At 38.8% G+C, this 19,794-nt stretch overlaps 3 protein-coding genes across 3 annotated transcripts; 2 read left to right on the forward strand and 1 right to left on the reverse strand.

The window, feature by feature from the left end:
* The first annotated feature begins 2,498 nt into the window (after positions 1 to 2,498).
* Positions 2,499 to 3,068, forward strand: LOC112037050 (uncharacterized). Its single transcript, XM_024069867.2, has one exon. The coding sequence runs from the start codon at positions 2,499 to 2,501 to the stop codon at positions 3,066 to 3,068; it is 570 nt and encodes a 189-aa protein (XP_023925635.2).
* Positions 3,069 to 3,746: 678 nt separating this feature from the next.
* LOC136061621 (uncharacterized) lies at positions 3,747 to 4,541 on the forward strand. The gene is made up of 2 exons (XM_065759621.1): positions 3,747 to 4,070; positions 4,263 to 4,541. Exons 1-2 carry the CDS (start codon positions 3,747 to 3,749, stop codon positions 4,539 to 4,541), a joined length of 603 nt encoding a protein of 200 aa, XP_065615693.1.
* Positions 4,542 to 14,559: 10,018 nt separating this feature from the next.
* Positions 14,560 to 17,089, reverse strand: LOC112005701 (xyloglucan galactosyltransferase MUR3). The gene has a single exon (XM_024037999.2). It carries the CDS (start codon positions 16,783 to 16,785, stop codon positions 14,920 to 14,922), a length of 1,866 nt encoding a protein of 621 aa, XP_023893767.2. The 5' UTR covers positions 16,786 to 17,089; the 3' UTR covers positions 14,560 to 14,919.
* Between the last annotated feature and the right edge of the window lie 2,705 nt (positions 17,090 to 19,794).

A 19,794-nucleotide genomic window follows, 5' to 3' on the forward strand; every position in this document is an offset into this window, starting at 1 on the left:
AATTCTTTGTTATTAAGAATTAAACTCTTACTGGTCTAATGAGAAACCAATATAATATTCTCTAAACCAAATACAATTAAATTAGTTATGCTATTTTGTTCTAATTCTCAATTTTATTTTTTTATTTATTAATATTCATTAATAAACTATGGATCATATATAAAATAATTTTAATGACCATTGAAAATACTGAGTAAGCCTACAGAATTCACAAAATGTTTAACAAAATATTGTGTAGCTTGCCATTTTACACATATGTACCCCTAAAATATGACATCTAATTCAAGTCATGGTCTAATACTAAGACATATCAAACTTTTTGAAAATTATTGTTTAACAAATTGGACAAGATCCCCTCTCATTGAATCCTGCAATTCTCTTTAAGTATTATTTAGATGTAAGACATGTGATATTTAAAAAATTAAATGAACGTGTCGCATATTTGGCTAATTGGAGAGAACTATCATGATAGTTACCTCTATTTTGTATTTTATTTTTGTTTCTGAGAGAGAGAAAGAGAGTAAAAATTCCCAAATGACTTGTAGTTTTTCAAACTACAAATTGAAATGGCCTTTAACAGCCATCTCATTAATGGGCATATACAAAAGAGCTTGAATCCCGATGCTACATAATGGTAACTTATGGGTCCATGAGAAATTGTGACTTTAACCCATTTGTTTCATTGGACCGAACTCACATGAATGGATAAAATTGTGTTATTGCCTTCCAAAGTGGTGCTTCAACTGATGATATTGCCCTAAATTGAGGATTTTTATTTGGAATTACAACTTATTTTAATTTGAGCTTAAAGAAAAAAAAAACCATATAATAAAAGAATTCATCATTTTATTAATTGAAATTTTGAATTTATATTTGATAGGAAAAAAATACATTGCATTAGTCTTAGATACAATCTAAGAAAGTATATGGATTTGATTCCTAATTACATTCTAAAAGAATTAAAATTATATGATAAAGCTTAATGTACAAATCATTAATCTAAAATTGAAGATTAAGTTACAGAGTGAGAAGAGGTTCAACACCCACCATGCCCAGTCTTCTAGAAGCATTTGGTAATAGAATTTTAGTTAGACTAACATTTTAAATTTCATAAAACTTGGACAATAAAGTTTCATCTAAACTTGGACAGTATACTATCCTAGTAATTAATTAGTCACACAATATTTTGGTTAATAGAGTTTCATCTAAATAAATTATTATCATAATAACAAAAAACCACACAATCAAAACTGTAGGCATGATAGGCCTAGTAATATATATCTATATATATGTTAGGTTGGGGGCCCAATCTAAGGACATCTAGTAGTCCAAGGATGGGTAAACACTGTCATAGAAGTCCGCATTAGTGAATGAAGAAATGGGGTCTGGTCATGAGGGTCTAAGAAAGTGGTCCAAGGAGGAATGCCTCCTCAACTGAGTAAAGCAGAGGTCAGAAGATGCGGTCTGCCATCCAGAGCAACGTTCCGAAAGATTCTATTGATAAGGATACACATCATGAAAGCACAGGACAAAGGGGAACTATGAAATATCTAAGAAAAAGCTGCTATCACCGCATTGAATGCTCTGTAGCTAACTTTCTAACTGCATTAATGTGGAAGTGATACTTGAACAATAATTTTTAACCTTACAATTACTCCCAAAGACTTCAGGAAGGTGCTGATGAGATAGGGATCAACACCAGAACCTGGTCTACATGTGGAGGGTGGAGATGAAAGAAGGAATACAGTATAAAACAGAGAGAATACACTGAGGAGGGGATATCGGAAAAAAAAACACTGTAACAACAAGAACAAGACTTGTAATCAAATTCAAAAGAGATATATATAAGAACGCATCTCCTTGGATTATGCTAATGACGATTTTCTTTAGATAAAACCTGTTTATCTTTGCTTTCAGGTCATCTTGACCCATCATAATTGTTGTCCAATTTATTAGAACCTAATTTTTTGACCCACTCTCTACAAATTTATTGTATTGGGCTCTTTGAGCCAAGATCCTTTTGACTATTGGGCTTGGGGCTCAAATTGGGTCTTTACAATCGGCGCTGTCTGTAAGGATTTCTTATATTGTAGTGAGTTTAACATTCAGTTATAGTGGGTTCAGGTCCGAATCAAGAGGAATCTATAGGGTCCCAACGTCAAGATCATTTTCTCAATCTTGAGCGAAGAAGGGACCGAGAAGTTAGTGTACATACCACCCATACTAGCAGGAGCCAGTCTCAAAATGGGAGCCACGTCTCTCATAAGGAGAATACCAGAACCATGCAACTGGAGATTGATCTTCTAAGAAGGAGGTTGCGTTGCGAATAATGAAGATGAACTCCTTGCAATTTTGACTCCTCTTCTGACGATGATAGAGATGGCAATTACAGGCCTAGGTTAAGGACTCCCTCCAGTGAGTCTTTCTTGTGTGATAAGGACAGCCACCATGAACGCAAAAATAAGAGCTCATCTTGCAAAGGCCTGGGAAATGACGCTATGAGCAAAGCGTTAAATCAAATTTCCAGATCGCCTTTTACACGCAGAATTGAAGGAGGAAAACTCCCTCGAAGGTTTACTCAACCAACATTCACCATGTACAATGGTCGAATAGACCCTGTAGAACATGTAAGCCACTTCAACCAGAGGATGGCTGTTCACTCCAAGAATGAGGCCTTGATGTGCAAGATGTTCCTATCTAGTTTAGGGCCTATGGCAATGAGATGGTTTGATGGCCTGGGAGGAAGTTCTATTGATTCCTTTAAGGAACTCACTCGGGCATTTGGATCTCATTTTGTTACTTGCTGCAGAGTTCCTCGGCCTTTGGACTCTTTGTTGTGCATGACTATGCGAGAGGGGGAGACCCTAAAAACATACTCCGACAAGTACTGGGCAATATTCAATGAGATTGATGGGAATTTTGATGACATAGCTATAAGGACTTTCAAGGTTGGCCTGCCTGTGGAGCATGATTTGAGGAAGTCATTGACTAGGAAGCCTGCTAGGAGTGTACGTCAGCTCATAGACCGTATTGATGAGTATAAGCGGGTCGAGGAATACCAACAATAAGCGAAAGAAAATTCTAAGATTATCCCTCAAGATATGAGGGATTTTAGGTCGAACAGATACAACAATAATAGGCCCTGAAGAGACTTTGCTGGGCAGTCAAGGTTTATTATTACTCAGGTGGTTGGCATAGTGTTCAGGGAACTAGTGCATCAAGTCTTGGAAAAGATTAAGAATGAGTCATACTTTAAATGGCCAAATAAGATGGGAGGAGACCCTATGAAGCGCAATCAAAGTCTTTATTGCCAATACCACTAGGAGTAAGGACACACCACAGAAGATTGCAAAACTTTGTGGAATCATCTGGAACAGCTAGTCAGAGATGCAAAGTTAAAGCAATTTCTACATCAGCCCAGTGGTCAAAGTAGCCAAATGGGATCCAGATCTCAAAGAGATACTTCTTTAAGGCCACCTTTAGGTACAATTAATGTCATCCTTGCTGCTCCAGGAAGGACTGGTTCTCATCCCTCCAGGGTAATGTCTATAACTCGGCCACTTGCCGAGGTCTCCAATCTTAAGCCAAAGAGGACTAAGATAGAGGTCTGACCAGCGTTGAGTTTTTCGAATGAGGACAAGGTTGGAACCCTACAGCCATACGATGATGCCCTAGTGGTCACCTTTAGGATTTAAGGGTATGATGTGAAGAGGGTGTTGGTAGATCACAGAAGCGAAGCAGAAATCATGTATCCTGATTTGTATAATGGGCTAAACTTGAAACTTGAGGCTTTGAAAGGTTATGATTCACCCTTGTTAGGCTTCGATGGGAAATTTGTTGTTTCGAATGGTCAGATTAGACTACTGGTGCAAGTAGGTTCAGAAGTGGTAGAGGTAGACTTCATTGTAATGGATGCTTACTCCCCCTACACTACCATTGTGGCAAGACCCTGGCTTCATGCCCTAGGGGTTGTTTCTTTCATCCTGTACTTGAAAGTGAAATATCTGTCCAAGGACCAAATTGAGGAGCTGGTCGAGAGCTGGTCCTTGGCTAGGCAATGCATGATAGCTGTAATTATGCATCAGCCTAAAGCTGGAATCTTGGCCTCTACTAATAAGGGCTTATAGCAATCAAGGATTCCAGTGTTATCCATGGATGCAGTATCGGGAGGGGAAAAGTGTGAGGAATTAGAGAAGATTGTTATAAATGATGATTCGGAAAAGTTTTTTCAGGTCAGAGCTCAACTGCCTCTTTGAGAGAAGGAAGAGTTGATAGTGTTTCTCAAGAAGAATATTGATGTGTTTGCATGGAGTGCTTATGAAGCTCTTGGGGTGGACTTAAACTTCATTTACCATCATTTAAATATCAACCCGGCTGTCATCCCTAAAAAGCAACCACCTCAGCGTTTATCTAAAAAGCATTTTGTTGCTGTTAAGGACAAAGTGATCAAACTTAAGCAGGCCCGGGCTATTAAAGTGGTGTTTTACCCTGAGTGGCTAGCCAATACGATAATGGTGAAAAAGAAGAATGGAAAGTTGTGAGTATGTGTGGACTTCACAGATTTGAACAAGGCTTATCCAAAAGATTATTTCCCTATGCCTCGGATAGACCAGCTAGTGGATGCAACTGTATTATTGGCCTCTACTAATAAGGGCTTATAGCAATCAAGGATTCCAGTGTTATCCATGGATGCAGTATCGGGAGGGGAAAAGTGTGAGGAATTAGAGAAGATTGTTATAAATGATGATTCGGAAAAGTTTTTTCAGGTCAGAGCTCAACTGCTCTTTGAGAGAAGGAAGAGTTGATAGTGTTTCTCAAGAAGAATATTGATGTGTTTGCATGGAGTGCTTACGAAGCTTCTGGGGTGGACTTAAACTTCATTTGCCATCATTTAAATATCAACCCGGTTGTCATCCCTAAAAAGCAACCACCTCAGCGTTTATCTAAAGAGCATTTTGTTGCTGTTAAGGACAAAGTGATCAAACTTAAGCAGGCCCGGGCTATTAAAGTGGTGTTTTACCCTGAGTGGCTAGCCAATACGATAATGGTGAAAAAGAAGAGTGGAAAGTGGTGAGTATGTGTGGACTTCACATATTTGAACAAGGCTTATCCAAAAGATTATTTCCCTATGCCTCGGATAGACCAGCTAGTGGATGCAACTGTAGGCCATCCTCAGATGAGCTTTTTGGATGCCTTTCAGGGATACCATCAAATACCAGTGGCTATGGGTGATTAAAAGAAGACGGCTTTTGTTACTTCTACTGGAAATTACCACTACAAGGTGATACCCTTTGGATTGAAGGATGCAGGGTCTACCTATCAGAGGATGATGACCAGGATGTTTAAGCCACAATTAAGCAAAAATATTGAGATTTATATAGATGATATGGTGGTGAAAAGTAAGGTAGTGTTCAAGCACGTGGGAGACCTTGGGAATATTTTTGAAATATTAAGAAGATACAAACTGTGCCTCAATGCTTCCAAGTGCTCCTTTGGCATGGGAGCAAGTAAATTTATTAAAATCAACCCTAATCAGATTAAGACAATTAACAGTTTACAACCATCTCGAAATCCCAAAGAAGTCCAGAGATTAACAGGAATGACTGTTGCGTTGAACCGATTTAACTTTTGGTCAGCAGACAAGTGCATACCTTTCTTCCAGTTATTGAATAAGTGGAAAGGATTTGAATGGACCAAGGAGTGCATCTTGGCCTTCCAGCAGCTCAAGAAATACCTTTCTCAGCCACCTATTATGTCCAGGCCCGAGGTGGATGAAGTTTTGTTTGCTTACATTATTGTGGCTTCCCATGCCGTGAGCTTAGTGTTGATACGAGTTGATAGTGGTATGTAGAGGCCAGTTTACTATATGAGCAAGTCGTTGCAAGGAGCAGAAGTTCATTATTTACCACTGGAGAAGGCCATTTTGGCAGTGATACATGTTACACGTAAATTCCCTCACTACTTCCAAGTTCACACAATTGTAGTTCTAACCCAACTCCCACTTCAGTTAATACTTCAAAAGGTTGACTACACAAGAAGGATTGCCAAATGGGATACAATCTTAGGGACTTTTAATATCAAGTATATGCCTCGCATCTCTATCAAAGGCCAAATCCTTACTGACTTGGTGGCCGAGTTTGGTGAATCCCCAATGGAAGAGGGGGGAGACAAGCAGAACATAGATAGAAAATCAGTTGGTGTGGTCTCTTAGCAAAGGCCTTTATCCTGGAGGGTATATGTTGATGGTGCAGCTAATCAAAAAGGATCTGAAGTGGGGCTAGTTTTAATATCTCCTGGAAAGATCACTATTGAGAAATCCTTAAGATTGGGTTTCTCAGCCACAAACAATAAGGCTGAGTATGAGGCTCTATTGGTTGGAATGACTATGGTTCAAAAACAGTGGAGGTATTTTCATATTCGAGGCTGGTTGTAGGCCAAGTGAAGGGAGAGTTGGAGGCTAGGGATATGAGAATGCAAGAATATTTAAGTCAGGTTAGGAACTTGCAATCAAGTTTTGAGTCTTTTAACTTACTGCAAATCCCTAGAAGCGGAAACACATATGCTGACTCTCTGGCAACTCTCGCAACCTCTTGTTGAAGACTTGTGCAAATCTATTAAGATTAAAGGGAGATGGTCCATATTCATCAAATAAGGGTGGGACCTAACTGGAAAGATTCTATTGTGCTATTCCTTAAGGAAGATATCTTGCCCGAGGGAAAGTCCGAAACTAACAAAATACGGAGAAAGGCTCCTTGTTTTTGGCTGTCTAGAGACCAAAAGTTGTACTAGCGCTCTTTTTCTGGACCATATTTGCTATGCATACACCTTGAGGCAGTAAAGTTACTCCTAGGAAAGTTACATGAAGGGATTTGTGAAAACCACACAGGAGGTAGATCCTTGTCTCATAGAGCCCTCACTCAGAAATATTGGTGGTCAAATATACAAAAAGAAGTACAAGAGTACGTAAAGAAGTGTGACCAATGCTAGAGATTTGCCCTAAACATTCATCAACCAGAGGGTGTCCTCAATCCTTTGTCTAGCCTTTGGCCTTTTGCTCAATGGGGCTGGATATTGTAGGGCCTTTCCCTAAGGCAGCAAAGAATAAAAGATGGCTACTGGTCGGCACAGATTACTTCACTAAGTGGGTTGAAGCTGAACCATTGGCAAATATTAGGGATGTGGATGCCAAGAGATTTTTTTGGAAAAATATTGTCACTCAGTTTGGGATCCCTTATACCCTTATCTTGGACAATGATCTTCAGTTTAATAACAAAGCCTTCAGGAGGTACTTTTGTGACCTGGGTATTATGAATAGGTATTCCACCCCGGCTTATCCACAGGGGAATAAACAGGTCGAGGCTGTCAATAAAGTCATAGTGAATAGACTCAAGAAGAGGCTGAATGATGCAAAAAGAAAATGGGTAGAAGAGCTGTCACACATCCTTTGGATATATTGGACTACACCTCATAAATCAACAGGGGAGACACCATTTTCAATGACTTATGGAGCCGAAGCTATAATCCTTCTAGAGACCGGATTCCCAACACTAAGGACGAGCTCTTTCACTCCAAGCAACAATGATGGGCTATTAGAGAAGAGTTTAGATTTAATTGAAGAACGAAGAGAAAATACCATGGTTCAGTTGGCGTATTATCAACACAAGTTCAAGCAAGGGTACGACGCCAATGTGAGATTAAGGCCGTTAGCACCTGGAGACTTGGTACTAAGAAATATTTTGGGTATTACAAAAAACCCAACATGGGGAAAGTTAAGGCCTAACTAGGAAGGACCATATTGTATCACCTTGGTGGCTGGAATAGGGGCGTACTACCTGGAAGATCTAAATGAAAAGATTGTACCACACCCCTGAAATATAAATAACCTGTGAAAGTATTATTATTAATGAAAGTCATTCCTGCCATATTTTCTGTTCATAACATTGTGCATTACTTTTTATAATTGGTTTAAGTATTAAACAGAACCTTAGTCATGCTTAACTCTTCGGACCACATACTTTAGATAAATTAATACTTCATGTCATTTTTCTAAGTGTTAAACAGAACCTTAGTCATGCCTAGTTCTTCGAACCACATACCTTGAGTAAATTAATACTCTTCATAATTAGTTTAAGTATTAAATAGAACTATAGTCATGTCTGGCTTTTCGAACCACATATCTTGGGTAAATTAATACTTCATGTCATTTTTCTAAGTATTAAACAGAACTTTGGTCATGCATGACTCCTCGGACCACATACCTTGAGTAAATTAATACTCTTCATAATTGGTTTAAGTATTAAACAGAACTTTAGCCATGTCTGACTCTTCGAACCACATACTTTAGGTAAATTAATACTTCATGTCATTTTTCTAAGTGTTAAACAAAACCTTGGTCATGTCTGACTCCTCGAACCATATACATTGGGTAAACTAATACTCTTCATAATTGGTTTAAATATTAAACAGAACCTTGGTCATGTCTGACTCCTCGAACCACATACTTTGGGTAAATTAATACTTCATTTCATTTTTCTAGGTGTCAAACAAAACTGTGGTCATATTTGGTTCCTCAGACCACATACTTTGGATAAATTTACACTTTTTATTATTTGTCTAAGTGTTAAACAGAACCTTGGTCATGTCTAGTTCCTCAGATCACGTGCCTTTGAGTAAATTAATACTTTCTATTATTTATTTAAGTATCAAATAGAACTAGCCATGCTAAATGACAGAGATCTTCATTATAGTGACTTGATCAAATGGGCACACATGAGAATCACTTAAAGCATTTGTAAGATATCTATGATCTGTTTGAGAATTGATTATCACCTCCAGTTTCTTAGACTTATTGATAAATGAAGGGTTAGGTGGAACCCGACATGGATGGATGCTCTATTATTGTGTATGTTTTTGAAGTTAAGGGTATGCTTTGTTGAGATGGTAGACTAAGTAGGTTTAGTCTGTCATGTTGCTGATCGTGTGGGATGTAGTAACTGTGCTACTACTTATGCAGATAACTAAATGGAGCTATATCTCATTGTCACATTGGTTAAGTGTTAAATGAAACTAAAACTATGTTAGGATTCATGTAAACACCACAAGTATGAGAGAAAATTTTATCAGTATCATTAAGCTGAGCCTCAGAAAAAGGTAAATTGATTACAAAAGGGTAAATTGATTACAAATCTTGGAAACAAAAACAACAGTTCAAAAAACAAAAACAAAAACAAAAAAAAAAAACAAAAAAAACTCATGGCTTCATTTTTAATACAAGCTTGTCTTTTGAAGTCTTAGCGGGCTGGGCAGTTGCTGCTGCTGAGGATGCTGGGTCATTACCCTTGGGTTCTTCCTTGGCAGGAATGGGGAAAGTTGCCAAAACCAACTTATGGCTTTAGGAAACCACCCCTCCCTCGGAAGAAACCTTGGATGCAGCTGAGGGCTTTGTAATCTTAGGAGTGACCTCCTTGGGTTTTCTTTCTCCTTCTCAATTGCACCAGTTTGCTCTACCCTTTTTGGAGGACTGTTGGAAAGAGGAAGGTCCTTGGTCGAAACCTCTTCAATAGGGCTTGTACCTTTAGGGGCTACATCATCCTGGGAGGCTGAGGAACCTAGTGCCCGGATTATACATTCTCTGCTCTCCTAAATGCCAAGGAGACCTCAACCCCAGCTAGGTTGAGGGCCTCATTCCATACCTGGAGGCAGTTTGCTCTACATACCCTCGAGACCTCAACCCTGAGGGCCTTCTCGGTCTTAACTACCCCCACGTCGTAGCCATCTTATTCGGCCTGGTCCCTAGCCTTTTTAGCATCGTCCAACTTCTTCTTCAGCAATTTGATTTGCTCCTTGGCTACAGCAAGCTCATCCTTGGCCTAACGGAATTGCTTGCGCTAAGTCTCGGCCTACCTCTCCACCCCTTCCAAGGCCGCCCAGCACTTTTCTTCTCCCTCTCGGCCTTGTTGAGCTTGGCATTCAGCTCCTTGACCCTCTTCTTTGCCACGTTAAAGGCCTTAATGGCAACAATCCACCTGGCCTCCTCGTCCTTTATTTGTCGATGAGTGATATTCACCAACTCCTTAACCCTAAAAGTGGCTTGAACAGCCTACAAAAGAAATGCAGCAGTGAGCAAAGACAAAAGTAAAAAAAATACATATAAAATAAATAATAGAACAGCAAAAAGAAAGGGAGCTTAGCTTGAAATACTTACCATAGCGAGGTCTCTCTTCAAACCCAGAAACACCTCATATCTCTTCATAGTCCTTAGATCGGCTATGTCGTCAGGTAGTAGCACGGCCTCTTCTTCGGTGTCTGCTACGTACCCAACCTTCCCCTATTAGAAGTCCCTTATTGAGGAGTTCGCAGGGAGAGAGGATCTTTCTAACACCAGGGGGGATTCCAGTTTGGAACCTTGGTGCGAAGATCACGCCCCCTATCTCCAAGTGCCCCTTCGCTCGAGGACCTCGTTTGGGTAGTCTTGGCTATCTTGGCCCCTTTTTGAGGCTTATTCTTTTTGGGAGGGACACCTCGGCCCTCTTCCATCACGTCTTTCCCCTTCTGCTCTTGTTTCCTTTTTTTGTCTACAAGTTCTGGCTAAGGGTTATGAAGAGTGGGGAGAGAGGGGTGTTTAGTTTGACTGACTACCTCGGGTGCCTTGCCCCCAGCATGAGACTTCATGATCTCTAGAAGACTAGCCGCGAGCTTGCACTATATCCCCATAACTTCTAGAACAAGGGAATCTCCTTATGTCTGGCTTACTTGTGCTGAAGGTAGATAACTGAAATCACTGGTGGGAGCCTCTAGGGATTGAGGTCAGTTGAAGACCTCGAAATCATCCTTGGAATCAAGCACTTCAACTACTTCTTCTTCCTCTTTGGTGGCTGGCTGTAAAGGAGTCGCTTCGTCCTCGGCCTTGTATTGAAGGAGTGGCTCTACCTTTAGTACACCTGTGGTCCTGGACCTGGGTTGAGAAAGCCAGGCACAACAACGTTGATCAAGTGCAAGCACGGGTCCTTTGCCATTATCATGCACTTCGGCACCTGGAAACTCAACGAAAGAAGGTTGTAGCCGAGGATAAGGTGGGCCACTCGTAACTGACAGTTACTATGAACAAAAACCTCAACTTTAAGTATCTTGTCTAGATTTGGCTGGTTAACAAGATTGAAATTCAGAATGGCAGCATGCTTATCTACAAAACCATTTGGAAATTTTTTTTTTTTTTTTTTTAACCTTCAAAAAGAAAAATGGCACAAATCAGAGGAAAGTTCAATTAAAACACAAACGGAGAAAAATGGGTACAAAATATGTCAAAGGTAAAAAAATGGTGACTTTGAAGTAATAAACCTAGACCTAAAAACCCCACCTGGTATCCCCTCTCTCGTCAGGCAGTAAAGATCATCGTGCCACTCACCTGAAACGATTAGAAAGTCTTTGTTCGTGCCTTTGCTGGATTCAGGGAGGCATGAGATGAGCCTAACCTCAAGGTACCTAGTTTTTAAGTAATATCCTTGCACTTTTAAGTGGTGAAGATTATAGACCTAGTTGACATCGTGATAGGTAAGGTTTAAACCCATTTTCTCATTAAGGGCGTTTACGCTACCTAAAATCCTAAACATATTTGGGGCACATTGGGTGATGGCTAATCTATGAACCCTTAGATAATCCCTAGTGATTGTGCCTATGGGGATTCTCATCCCTCCCTCTATAAAGGTAGTCATCAGGATTACCACTTCTCCCTCCTACCTCTGAGTGTGTCAGTCCCCTTCCATACAGTATCTAATGGAAACCCCTAACAGGATTCTATATTGAGCTTTAAAGCTTTCTATACTCTCCGCGGAGTCTACCAAGTAAGCAAATCTACCCATATGTGAAAGAGGGTTGAAGGTATTAAGATGGTAAAGGGAAATTAAGAGGGCCGAGGAGAAAAGGGCTTTGTGTAAAGAAAAATAGAAGAGAAAGTAAATGAAAATGTTTAAAAAGACTTATGCAAAGAAAGAAACTCTCCTCGAATTGGCTTTTGATATTTATGAGTGCAAAAGTGAAGTGAATGAAGTGCTCAAGCAATATTTGTATCAGAGAAAGAGAGACAAGCGGGAGAATTCCCACCCAAGTTCCAATAAAATCCTCAGCTGTTGGATTTGCATCGCCTCGTAGAACATGCAGAACATAGAGCCGCAGAAATTTCATGAAGGCGCATCTCGAATGCCGAAGTATCAAGAGCGTGCATTGGGCAGTTAAAAAGGTACTTGTGCAGACAGAGATGATGTATGATAAAAGCAGGGTAATTGTAGTGATATCAAAATCCTCATTTCTTCCCGAGGAGCAAGAGAGGAGAATTTCAAGGGGCTATTGTAAGTATGATAGGCCCAGTAGTATAAATCTATATATGTTGGGCCAAGGACCCAATCCAAGGACATCTAGTAGCCCAAGGACGGGTAAACGTTGTCATGGAAGTCCGCATTAGTGAATGAAGAAATAGGGTCTGGTCATGAGGGTCCAGGAAGGTGGTCTGAGAAGGAATGCCTCCTCAGCTGAGCAAAGCAGAGGTCAAAAGGTGTGGTCTGCCATCCAGAGCAACATTCTGGGAGATTTTATTGATAAGGATACACATCATGAAAGTACAGGACAAATGGGAACTATGAAATATTTAAGAGAAAGCTACTATCACCACATTAAATGCTATGTAACTAACTTTCTAGCCGCATTAATGTGAAAGTGATACCTGAACAGTAATTTTCAGCCTTACAACTACTCCCAAAGACCTCAAGAATGTGCTAATGGGACAAGAATCAACACCAGAAACCTGGTCTACACGTGGAGGGTGGAGATGAAAGAAGGAAGATAGTATTAAAGAGAAAAAATACACTGAGGGGGGGGGGGATCAAAAAAAAAACATTGTAACAATAGGAATGAGACTTGTAATCAAATTCAAAAGAGATATATATAAAAACACGTCTCCTAAGATTATGCTAAAAACGATTTTCTTTGGATAAAACCTATTTATCTTTGCTTTCAGGTCTTCTAGATCCACATTAATTGTTGTCTAATTCATTAAAGCCTAGTTTTCTGACTCACTCTCTACAAATTCATTGTATTGAGCTCTTTAAGACAAGATCCTTTCGACTCTTGAGCTTGGGACTCAAATTGGGTCCTTACAAAAACCTTTTGTATGTCACCACCTGGCATGAACACTTTCTTTTGTGGATAATTCGATAGTTAAGTCCTGATAATTTGAATCTTAGATATCTCTTTTAGAAATACTAAAAATTGCCAATTGAGCATCAAGGGTCACCACAACTTCTAAGTCCCAATTTTTATTTTATAATATAACATATAATATGATATATGATATTTTCCTGTTATGCAAATCTCTTTCTTTTTTTTTTTTTAGTTAAAAAATCAAAATAATAAAGAATCTGGGAAGGTTTTTGAAATAAAGGATTTAGGATGACGCATTGCAGAATTACCATCACAGTGATAAACACTTCCCTAGACTGGTTTGGTCGACCCTACACGAAACCCTTTTAAGTTGGTCGCTAAGCAAAAATAAGGCAGTGAATTTTCTGTTCACTTGTTCTTGTTCATTTTGGCTGCAAATTGCGAATAGTCATAGAATGCACCAAATAGCATAAGATAAATTTGCTCCACACATGGTAGAATATTATGGGTTTAGACTTTAGACAACACTTGCCCTATATGAGTAATAACATCATGAAATTTGGTACTTCTAGACAACACTTGCCCCATAGAGTCATGCAAATTGCCAAAGCCAGAAATTTTACATAGGGTAATTTACTAATTTGCTGCTTCTTTTTGATCTTTTTGGCAAGATATGGTTACAGAACACGCAAAATAGCAGAATATAATCTTGCTCCCAACATGTGTAATGCGATATGTTTAACCAACTTTGCTTCATGCAGTAACATCAAGAAATATAGTACCCCACTTGAGAAGACATGTATCGGTAACCACAGTTACATTCAAATTGCAGAGCCAACAATTTTGCAGAGGGGCTAGAGTTTTAAGAACTAAGAACACCATTTGTGTGTAGCTTATGAAGCTTAAAAACCAACAACTCTAGATCAGCATGCATGGAGCAGTGTCAACATTATCACAAACTAAACATCAAAAATGATATTGTAGTATTAACTATTAAGGCATCACACCTCTGAAAATAAAAAAATAAAAAATAAAAAATAATTTTAAGTATTAAATCCACAAATAATTTTCATCGCTGAAATTGAAATCATTGCAATTTTGTCACCAAAGAATTTAGAGAGTACTAATCAATTTTTTCTATCCATTCATCTGCCAGTAAATATACTTCAGTTCACTTTTGTGTTTCAATGGACCATGTTAATACCCTGCTTGCCATCTATCTTCAAATTTTCAGCCTTTTTTTTTTTTTTTATAAATAAATTTTCAGAACTGAGACTATCACATACAAAAATCAAACTTCAGACCAAATTTCAAGGACGAAAAATGTGGTAGTGTAAATTAGGCTAAAATTAATGCACGGAGTGAAGTTGCAATCAAACCTCACTCCCTATATTAAAGCACAAAAAATGATCTTTAATCACTCATTATTATTTCCTGTATGCATTGATTGGAAACTAACATAAAGTTGATGATATGATGAAAACTCAGCTACAATACATTACAAAAAGAATCACTAAACAGATTCAAAAATGCAGAAAGTAAAATGTCCTATCTAAAAACATATAAAAAGCAGAAACTATGTCTATCTTTTGACTCTAAACAAGAATATGGGCCAATAAATAAGTTCTACAATGAGTTCATGACATGTCCTGAGAAGGGTTTATACCAGCAATCTTCCGGGCTTAAGGTGGGCAGTGTTTTTCAAAGCTGCATTCTCCTTGCTTTAGACATTACCGTAAATTTTATTGATGGATCATTACCTCTGTGTCATGATTGAGATCGCTGCTCATTCTTCCAAGAATTTTTAGCAGCTTCTGCAGATGAATCAACAGAATCCCCATTGCCATCCTTTGGTTTTGAGAAAAAAGGATCCCATTCATGAGGTCCCACCTCGCGCTGTCCCTCTTCCAACAAAGCATATTTCCAACTGTTTTCCTCAATAAAGTTATCGTCTGTATGACCTTCAATGATGTCCCTCCTCAACTTGGTAACTTTGTCAATAACTGCTTGTACAGAAACATCAAACGCATCTTTGAGAGTCTCCAGTTTAGAGCGAGGATCTGCATACACCAACCTCGGAATAAGACTTATAACCTCCTCCCTCATGATTTTCACCTGCTCGGGAGAAATTTGAAGCAGCCTTTCCTCTATGCTAATATTCCTCTTTCGGATGTCATCCTCAGGAATGAACACAGAATACTTTGTATAATCCTTTGGAAGATGCCAAGTATATTGTGTGTATGCTGACCCGGGATGGAAAAAGACAGGTATGCAACCAGCTAACATAGAGTCAAAAGCTGATCTTCTGGTGTATGAATCGCCCTGAGGTTGAAGGCAGAAAAGAGAGCTCTGGAACATCTGCATTATACTGCTTGGAGAATGACACTTGCTCTCCCCAAAATCGCATTCCAACAGCTTGCCACGCTTTGAGCTCTTGCATTGATTAATAAGCTGTCCTCTAATTGACTTAGGATTGCCAGGACGTGGGGCACCAGCAAAAGAGAAGAGCCACTTCCTTTCTAAATTCCTCATCCGCTCCTGCCAATTGAACACATCAGCATCCCTTGCTGGATGGAAGTACGTGGGATATGGAATACCAAAATCATTAGCATTCCATGGACTCGATTCAACCACAAGCATTGACATATTCTTTGCAGCAGGCAGGAACAGAAGCTTGTTACCCCAATCATTCTCTTCATCCGATAACCTCCTAAAATCCCATGTGATCCTCCCTGCAACTAGAAAATGGTCTTTCCCACCCATAATTCCCCATTCCGGCCTCTTCATAAGCCAATCGACCAGATCAAGCGAAGCTGCATCCCTCCTCGAGATATTGTGCCCCCAAAGATACCGTGCAATATCAAACCCTGCATAAAAGGGTACAAAAATAGCCGCGGCAAGAGATGAATCACGCGTCAAGCACTCATACTGTTTCATCCGATTACTAAATATCACATCAACTGCAAACTGATTTGTTGCATACCAACCAGTATCCGAAAACACCCCTTCAACATTCTCAAGCGGCGGACCAAGCCCTGCATTCGTTGTAAACTTACACATATTCGTCCAAAGACTCAAAGACCTACACTCCCTAAGCATATCCTCATTGAACCTCGGAGGAAGATCATGAACATAGATATACCTCCCACCACACGGATCACTCTTGTTCTCTACCGTCCTCAACGCCCTCATAAACGAAGGATACTCCTTCTCCTTACTCTCCTTCTTAGTTTCCTTCTTGGTCTCACCACTCCCACCCTGCCTAGATTTGGGATAATTCCCGGGTTTCTTGGGTTCACGGGCCGGAATATTTTTCAAATGGGTGTCAGATTCAGGGTAATTCTCGGGTTCGCGAACCCGGGCAGTTTCAAATTGGGTGTCAGATTGAATTTGATGGGGATCGGGCAAATGGGTATTGATTGAATCGGTGTTGACATTACTGGGTTGTAATTTAAGAGAATCACCAGTGGCATTACTATCACTAGTTCCAAGCACAACGAAATGGACATACAACAACAAAATCCAAAAGAAAGCTGACAAAGATGCCAAGAAACAAAGCCTAGTGTTGTGATTCTTTCCGGTTCCCTTCTCCATTTGCTCAATGGGAAGACTCGACGCCGTACGGCGTCGCATCACCCTCTTGAAATCAATCCCAAAATTATCTAACTGTAACAATCAAAACAAAGAAAATCCCCATTTCACACACATCCCCAATAAACTATTTTCTCAACAGAACAAATTTACAAAGTGTTTGTTGAATCAGTTGTCGGATCTTCAGGAGAGCTAGAAATGAAGATTTTCACAAACAGAAATTAACAGAACAAAGAGAATTGAAAGAAAGAGAGAGAGAGACTTACTGGGTTTTGATTTTCTGAGCAAGATCGACAATTTTTTTTTTTTTTTTATAAATAATTTTTTGATAGATTTAATGAGAAAAGAGAAAAAAGGGAGAGTTTTATTTTATATGACTGAGAGTCACTGAGGTTTGGGGTGGCGCAAGCGCACGTTAGCGACGTGCGCTGAGGTTTGTCTTGATGTCGGTAGCCGGTGTGATTTCGACGCGTGGACTTTAGTGGGGTAAACGTGTCGGTGTGCTGAAACCGATGGGGTGGGGGGGGCTTCCTGAAATTACGTTTGCAATTTGCATGAATTCTTGAGTCATGATGTTATAAAAGGAAAATGGTGGTTTTGTTTTTGTGAGAAATGTCAATTTTTAAGGTTATTCCATTTCCATTATTTATTATAGGAAGTCCAACGAAAATTCTAGGAGGTGGCGGTACTAGATGTTACACATTGGCTATTACACGTGTAGGACATGTGGTGAAACTAAGTGGGTCCCACTTGCGTCGGGATAATTCGGGTTTAATTACAGCTTTCTAAAAATAAAACTCAACAAAATTTGGTAACACAATTTTTGTATTATGTTCACTAATTATAAGTAATAAATTCATATGGAAGTGATAAGTAGTTAATTATAATTTACTATATTAGCATTGTAGTATAAAAATTGTGGTTCTCGAATAATTCCATCAACTACTACTAGTAGATTTGATGTTTACTATCATGGTACATCTAATTGTGTATTATTCTCTTTTTTTCTTTTTCTTTTTTTGATAGAAACGGGATGTCTTATTTATTTAATATAGAGTTCATACAACAACATTATAATCTAGTCGTCGGGTACACAGTCTATTACTCCCAAGGTCAGCCAAATCCCTTACAAAATAATGGTATACAAAACTGGGACAGGTACTATAAAAAGATAAAAGATGTTGTTGGTGGGTTCTAAGCTTCGCTAGTGCATCCATGCATCCATTTGTTTCACGATACATATGACACGCCTACACCTCCCATTCCTGCTCCATAAGGCTCTTGCAATCATATATTAAAGACAATCATATATTAAAGACATCATATCAGGAGGGAAAGTAGCATTTCTATTAGTTATCCGTGATAATACTGTAATAGAATCAATCTCAATCTGGATAAACTTAAAGTCCAAATCTCGTGCTAGTAAAAGTCCATGTCAGACTGTTGCCCGTTCGGCCATATTATTGGTTACTATGCCCAAATTTAACGAAAATCCTGAAAGCCACCAGCCAGAGCTGTCATGCAATATACCCGCTATGCCAGCCAACTCTGGATTGCCGATGGCACTACCATCCGTGTTTACTTTTATATAGGGGTCCATCGAATAAGATTGTGTATTATTCTTGGCTTCTCAAAAAATTTGTCTATTATTCATGATGTAAAAATTAGGGAAAGCAATCAAGTTGTCTAAAGTTTGATTCTTCACGTCCATTCATGGTATATGGTGAGGCTCTAGGAACAGTTTATTTTTTTATGTTTGACAATTCAACAATCTGATCTGTCCTTTAGAAGGAACCTCAAAAGGTGTGAATTCATGAGTTATTCACTTTACACAACTTGTGTCATTGTCCTTCACTCCTTTGTTAATATCCCGGAGTGTTTTTTTATACCTTTTTTTTTTTAATATACTTAGTTAGCACAGCTTTGATTAAGAAAATGATGTTGTTGACATAATAAAATCAAAAGACGGCAAAAACAAATACATGCTACAGTAAATTAATTTAACAAAAGTGAAAATAGTTGATCCGGTCACTTTCATCACTTATTGAAATGCAAGGACCAACATGCATGGTCTGTTTCCAATTTTGCTTGCCTTCGCAATCAAACAATAACATAAAAAATATATGTTTTTCACAATAAATGTTGATGTTAAAATGTTTTTCACAACAACGTTACTTTTTTATGGAACCATTATTAATACTATTTTTTATTTTTGATAATTCAAATAAAAAGATAAAAGATGTTGTTGGTGGGTTCTAAGCTTCGCTAGTGCATCCATGCATCCATTTGTTTCACGATACATATGACACGCCTACACCTCCCATTCCTGCTCCATAAGGCTCTTGCAATCATATATTAAAGACAATCATATATTAAAGACATCATATCAGGAGGGAAAGTAGCATTTCTATTAGTTATCCGTGATAATACTGTAATAGAATCAATCTCAATCTGGATAAACTTAAAGTCCAAATCTCGTGCTAGTAAAAGTCCATGTCAGACTGTTGCCCGTTCGGCCATATTATTGGTTACTATGCCCAAATTTAACGAAAATCCTGAAAGCCACCAGCCAGAGCTGTCATGCAATATACCCGCTATGCCAGCCAACTCTGGATTGCCGATGGCACTACCATCCGTGTTTACTTTTATATAGGGGTCCATCGAATAAGATTGTGTATTATTCTTGGCTTCTCAAAAAATTTGTCTATTATTCATGATGTAAAAATTAGGGAAAGCAATCAAGTTGTCTAAAGTTTGATTCTTCACGTCCATTCATGGTATATGGTGAGGCTCTAGGAACAGTTTATTTTTTTATGTTTGACAATTCAACAATCTGATCTGTCCTTTAGAAGGAACCTCAAAAGGTGTGAATTCATGAGTTATTCACTTTACACAACTTGTGTCATTGTCCTTCACTCCTTTGTTAATATCCCGGAGTGTTTTTTTATACCTTTTTTTTTTTAATATACTTAGTTAGCACAGCTTTGATTAAGAAAATGATGTTGTTGACATAATAAAATCAAAAGACGGCAAAAACAAATACATGCTACA

This window comes from Quercus suber, unplaced genomic scaffold (assembly GCF_002906115.3).
Source record: "Quercus suber isolate HL8 unplaced genomic scaffold, Cork oak 2.0 scaffold_336, whole genome shotgun sequence".
NCBI lineage: Eukaryota > Viridiplantae > Streptophyta > Magnoliopsida > Fagales > Fagaceae > Quercus > Quercus suber.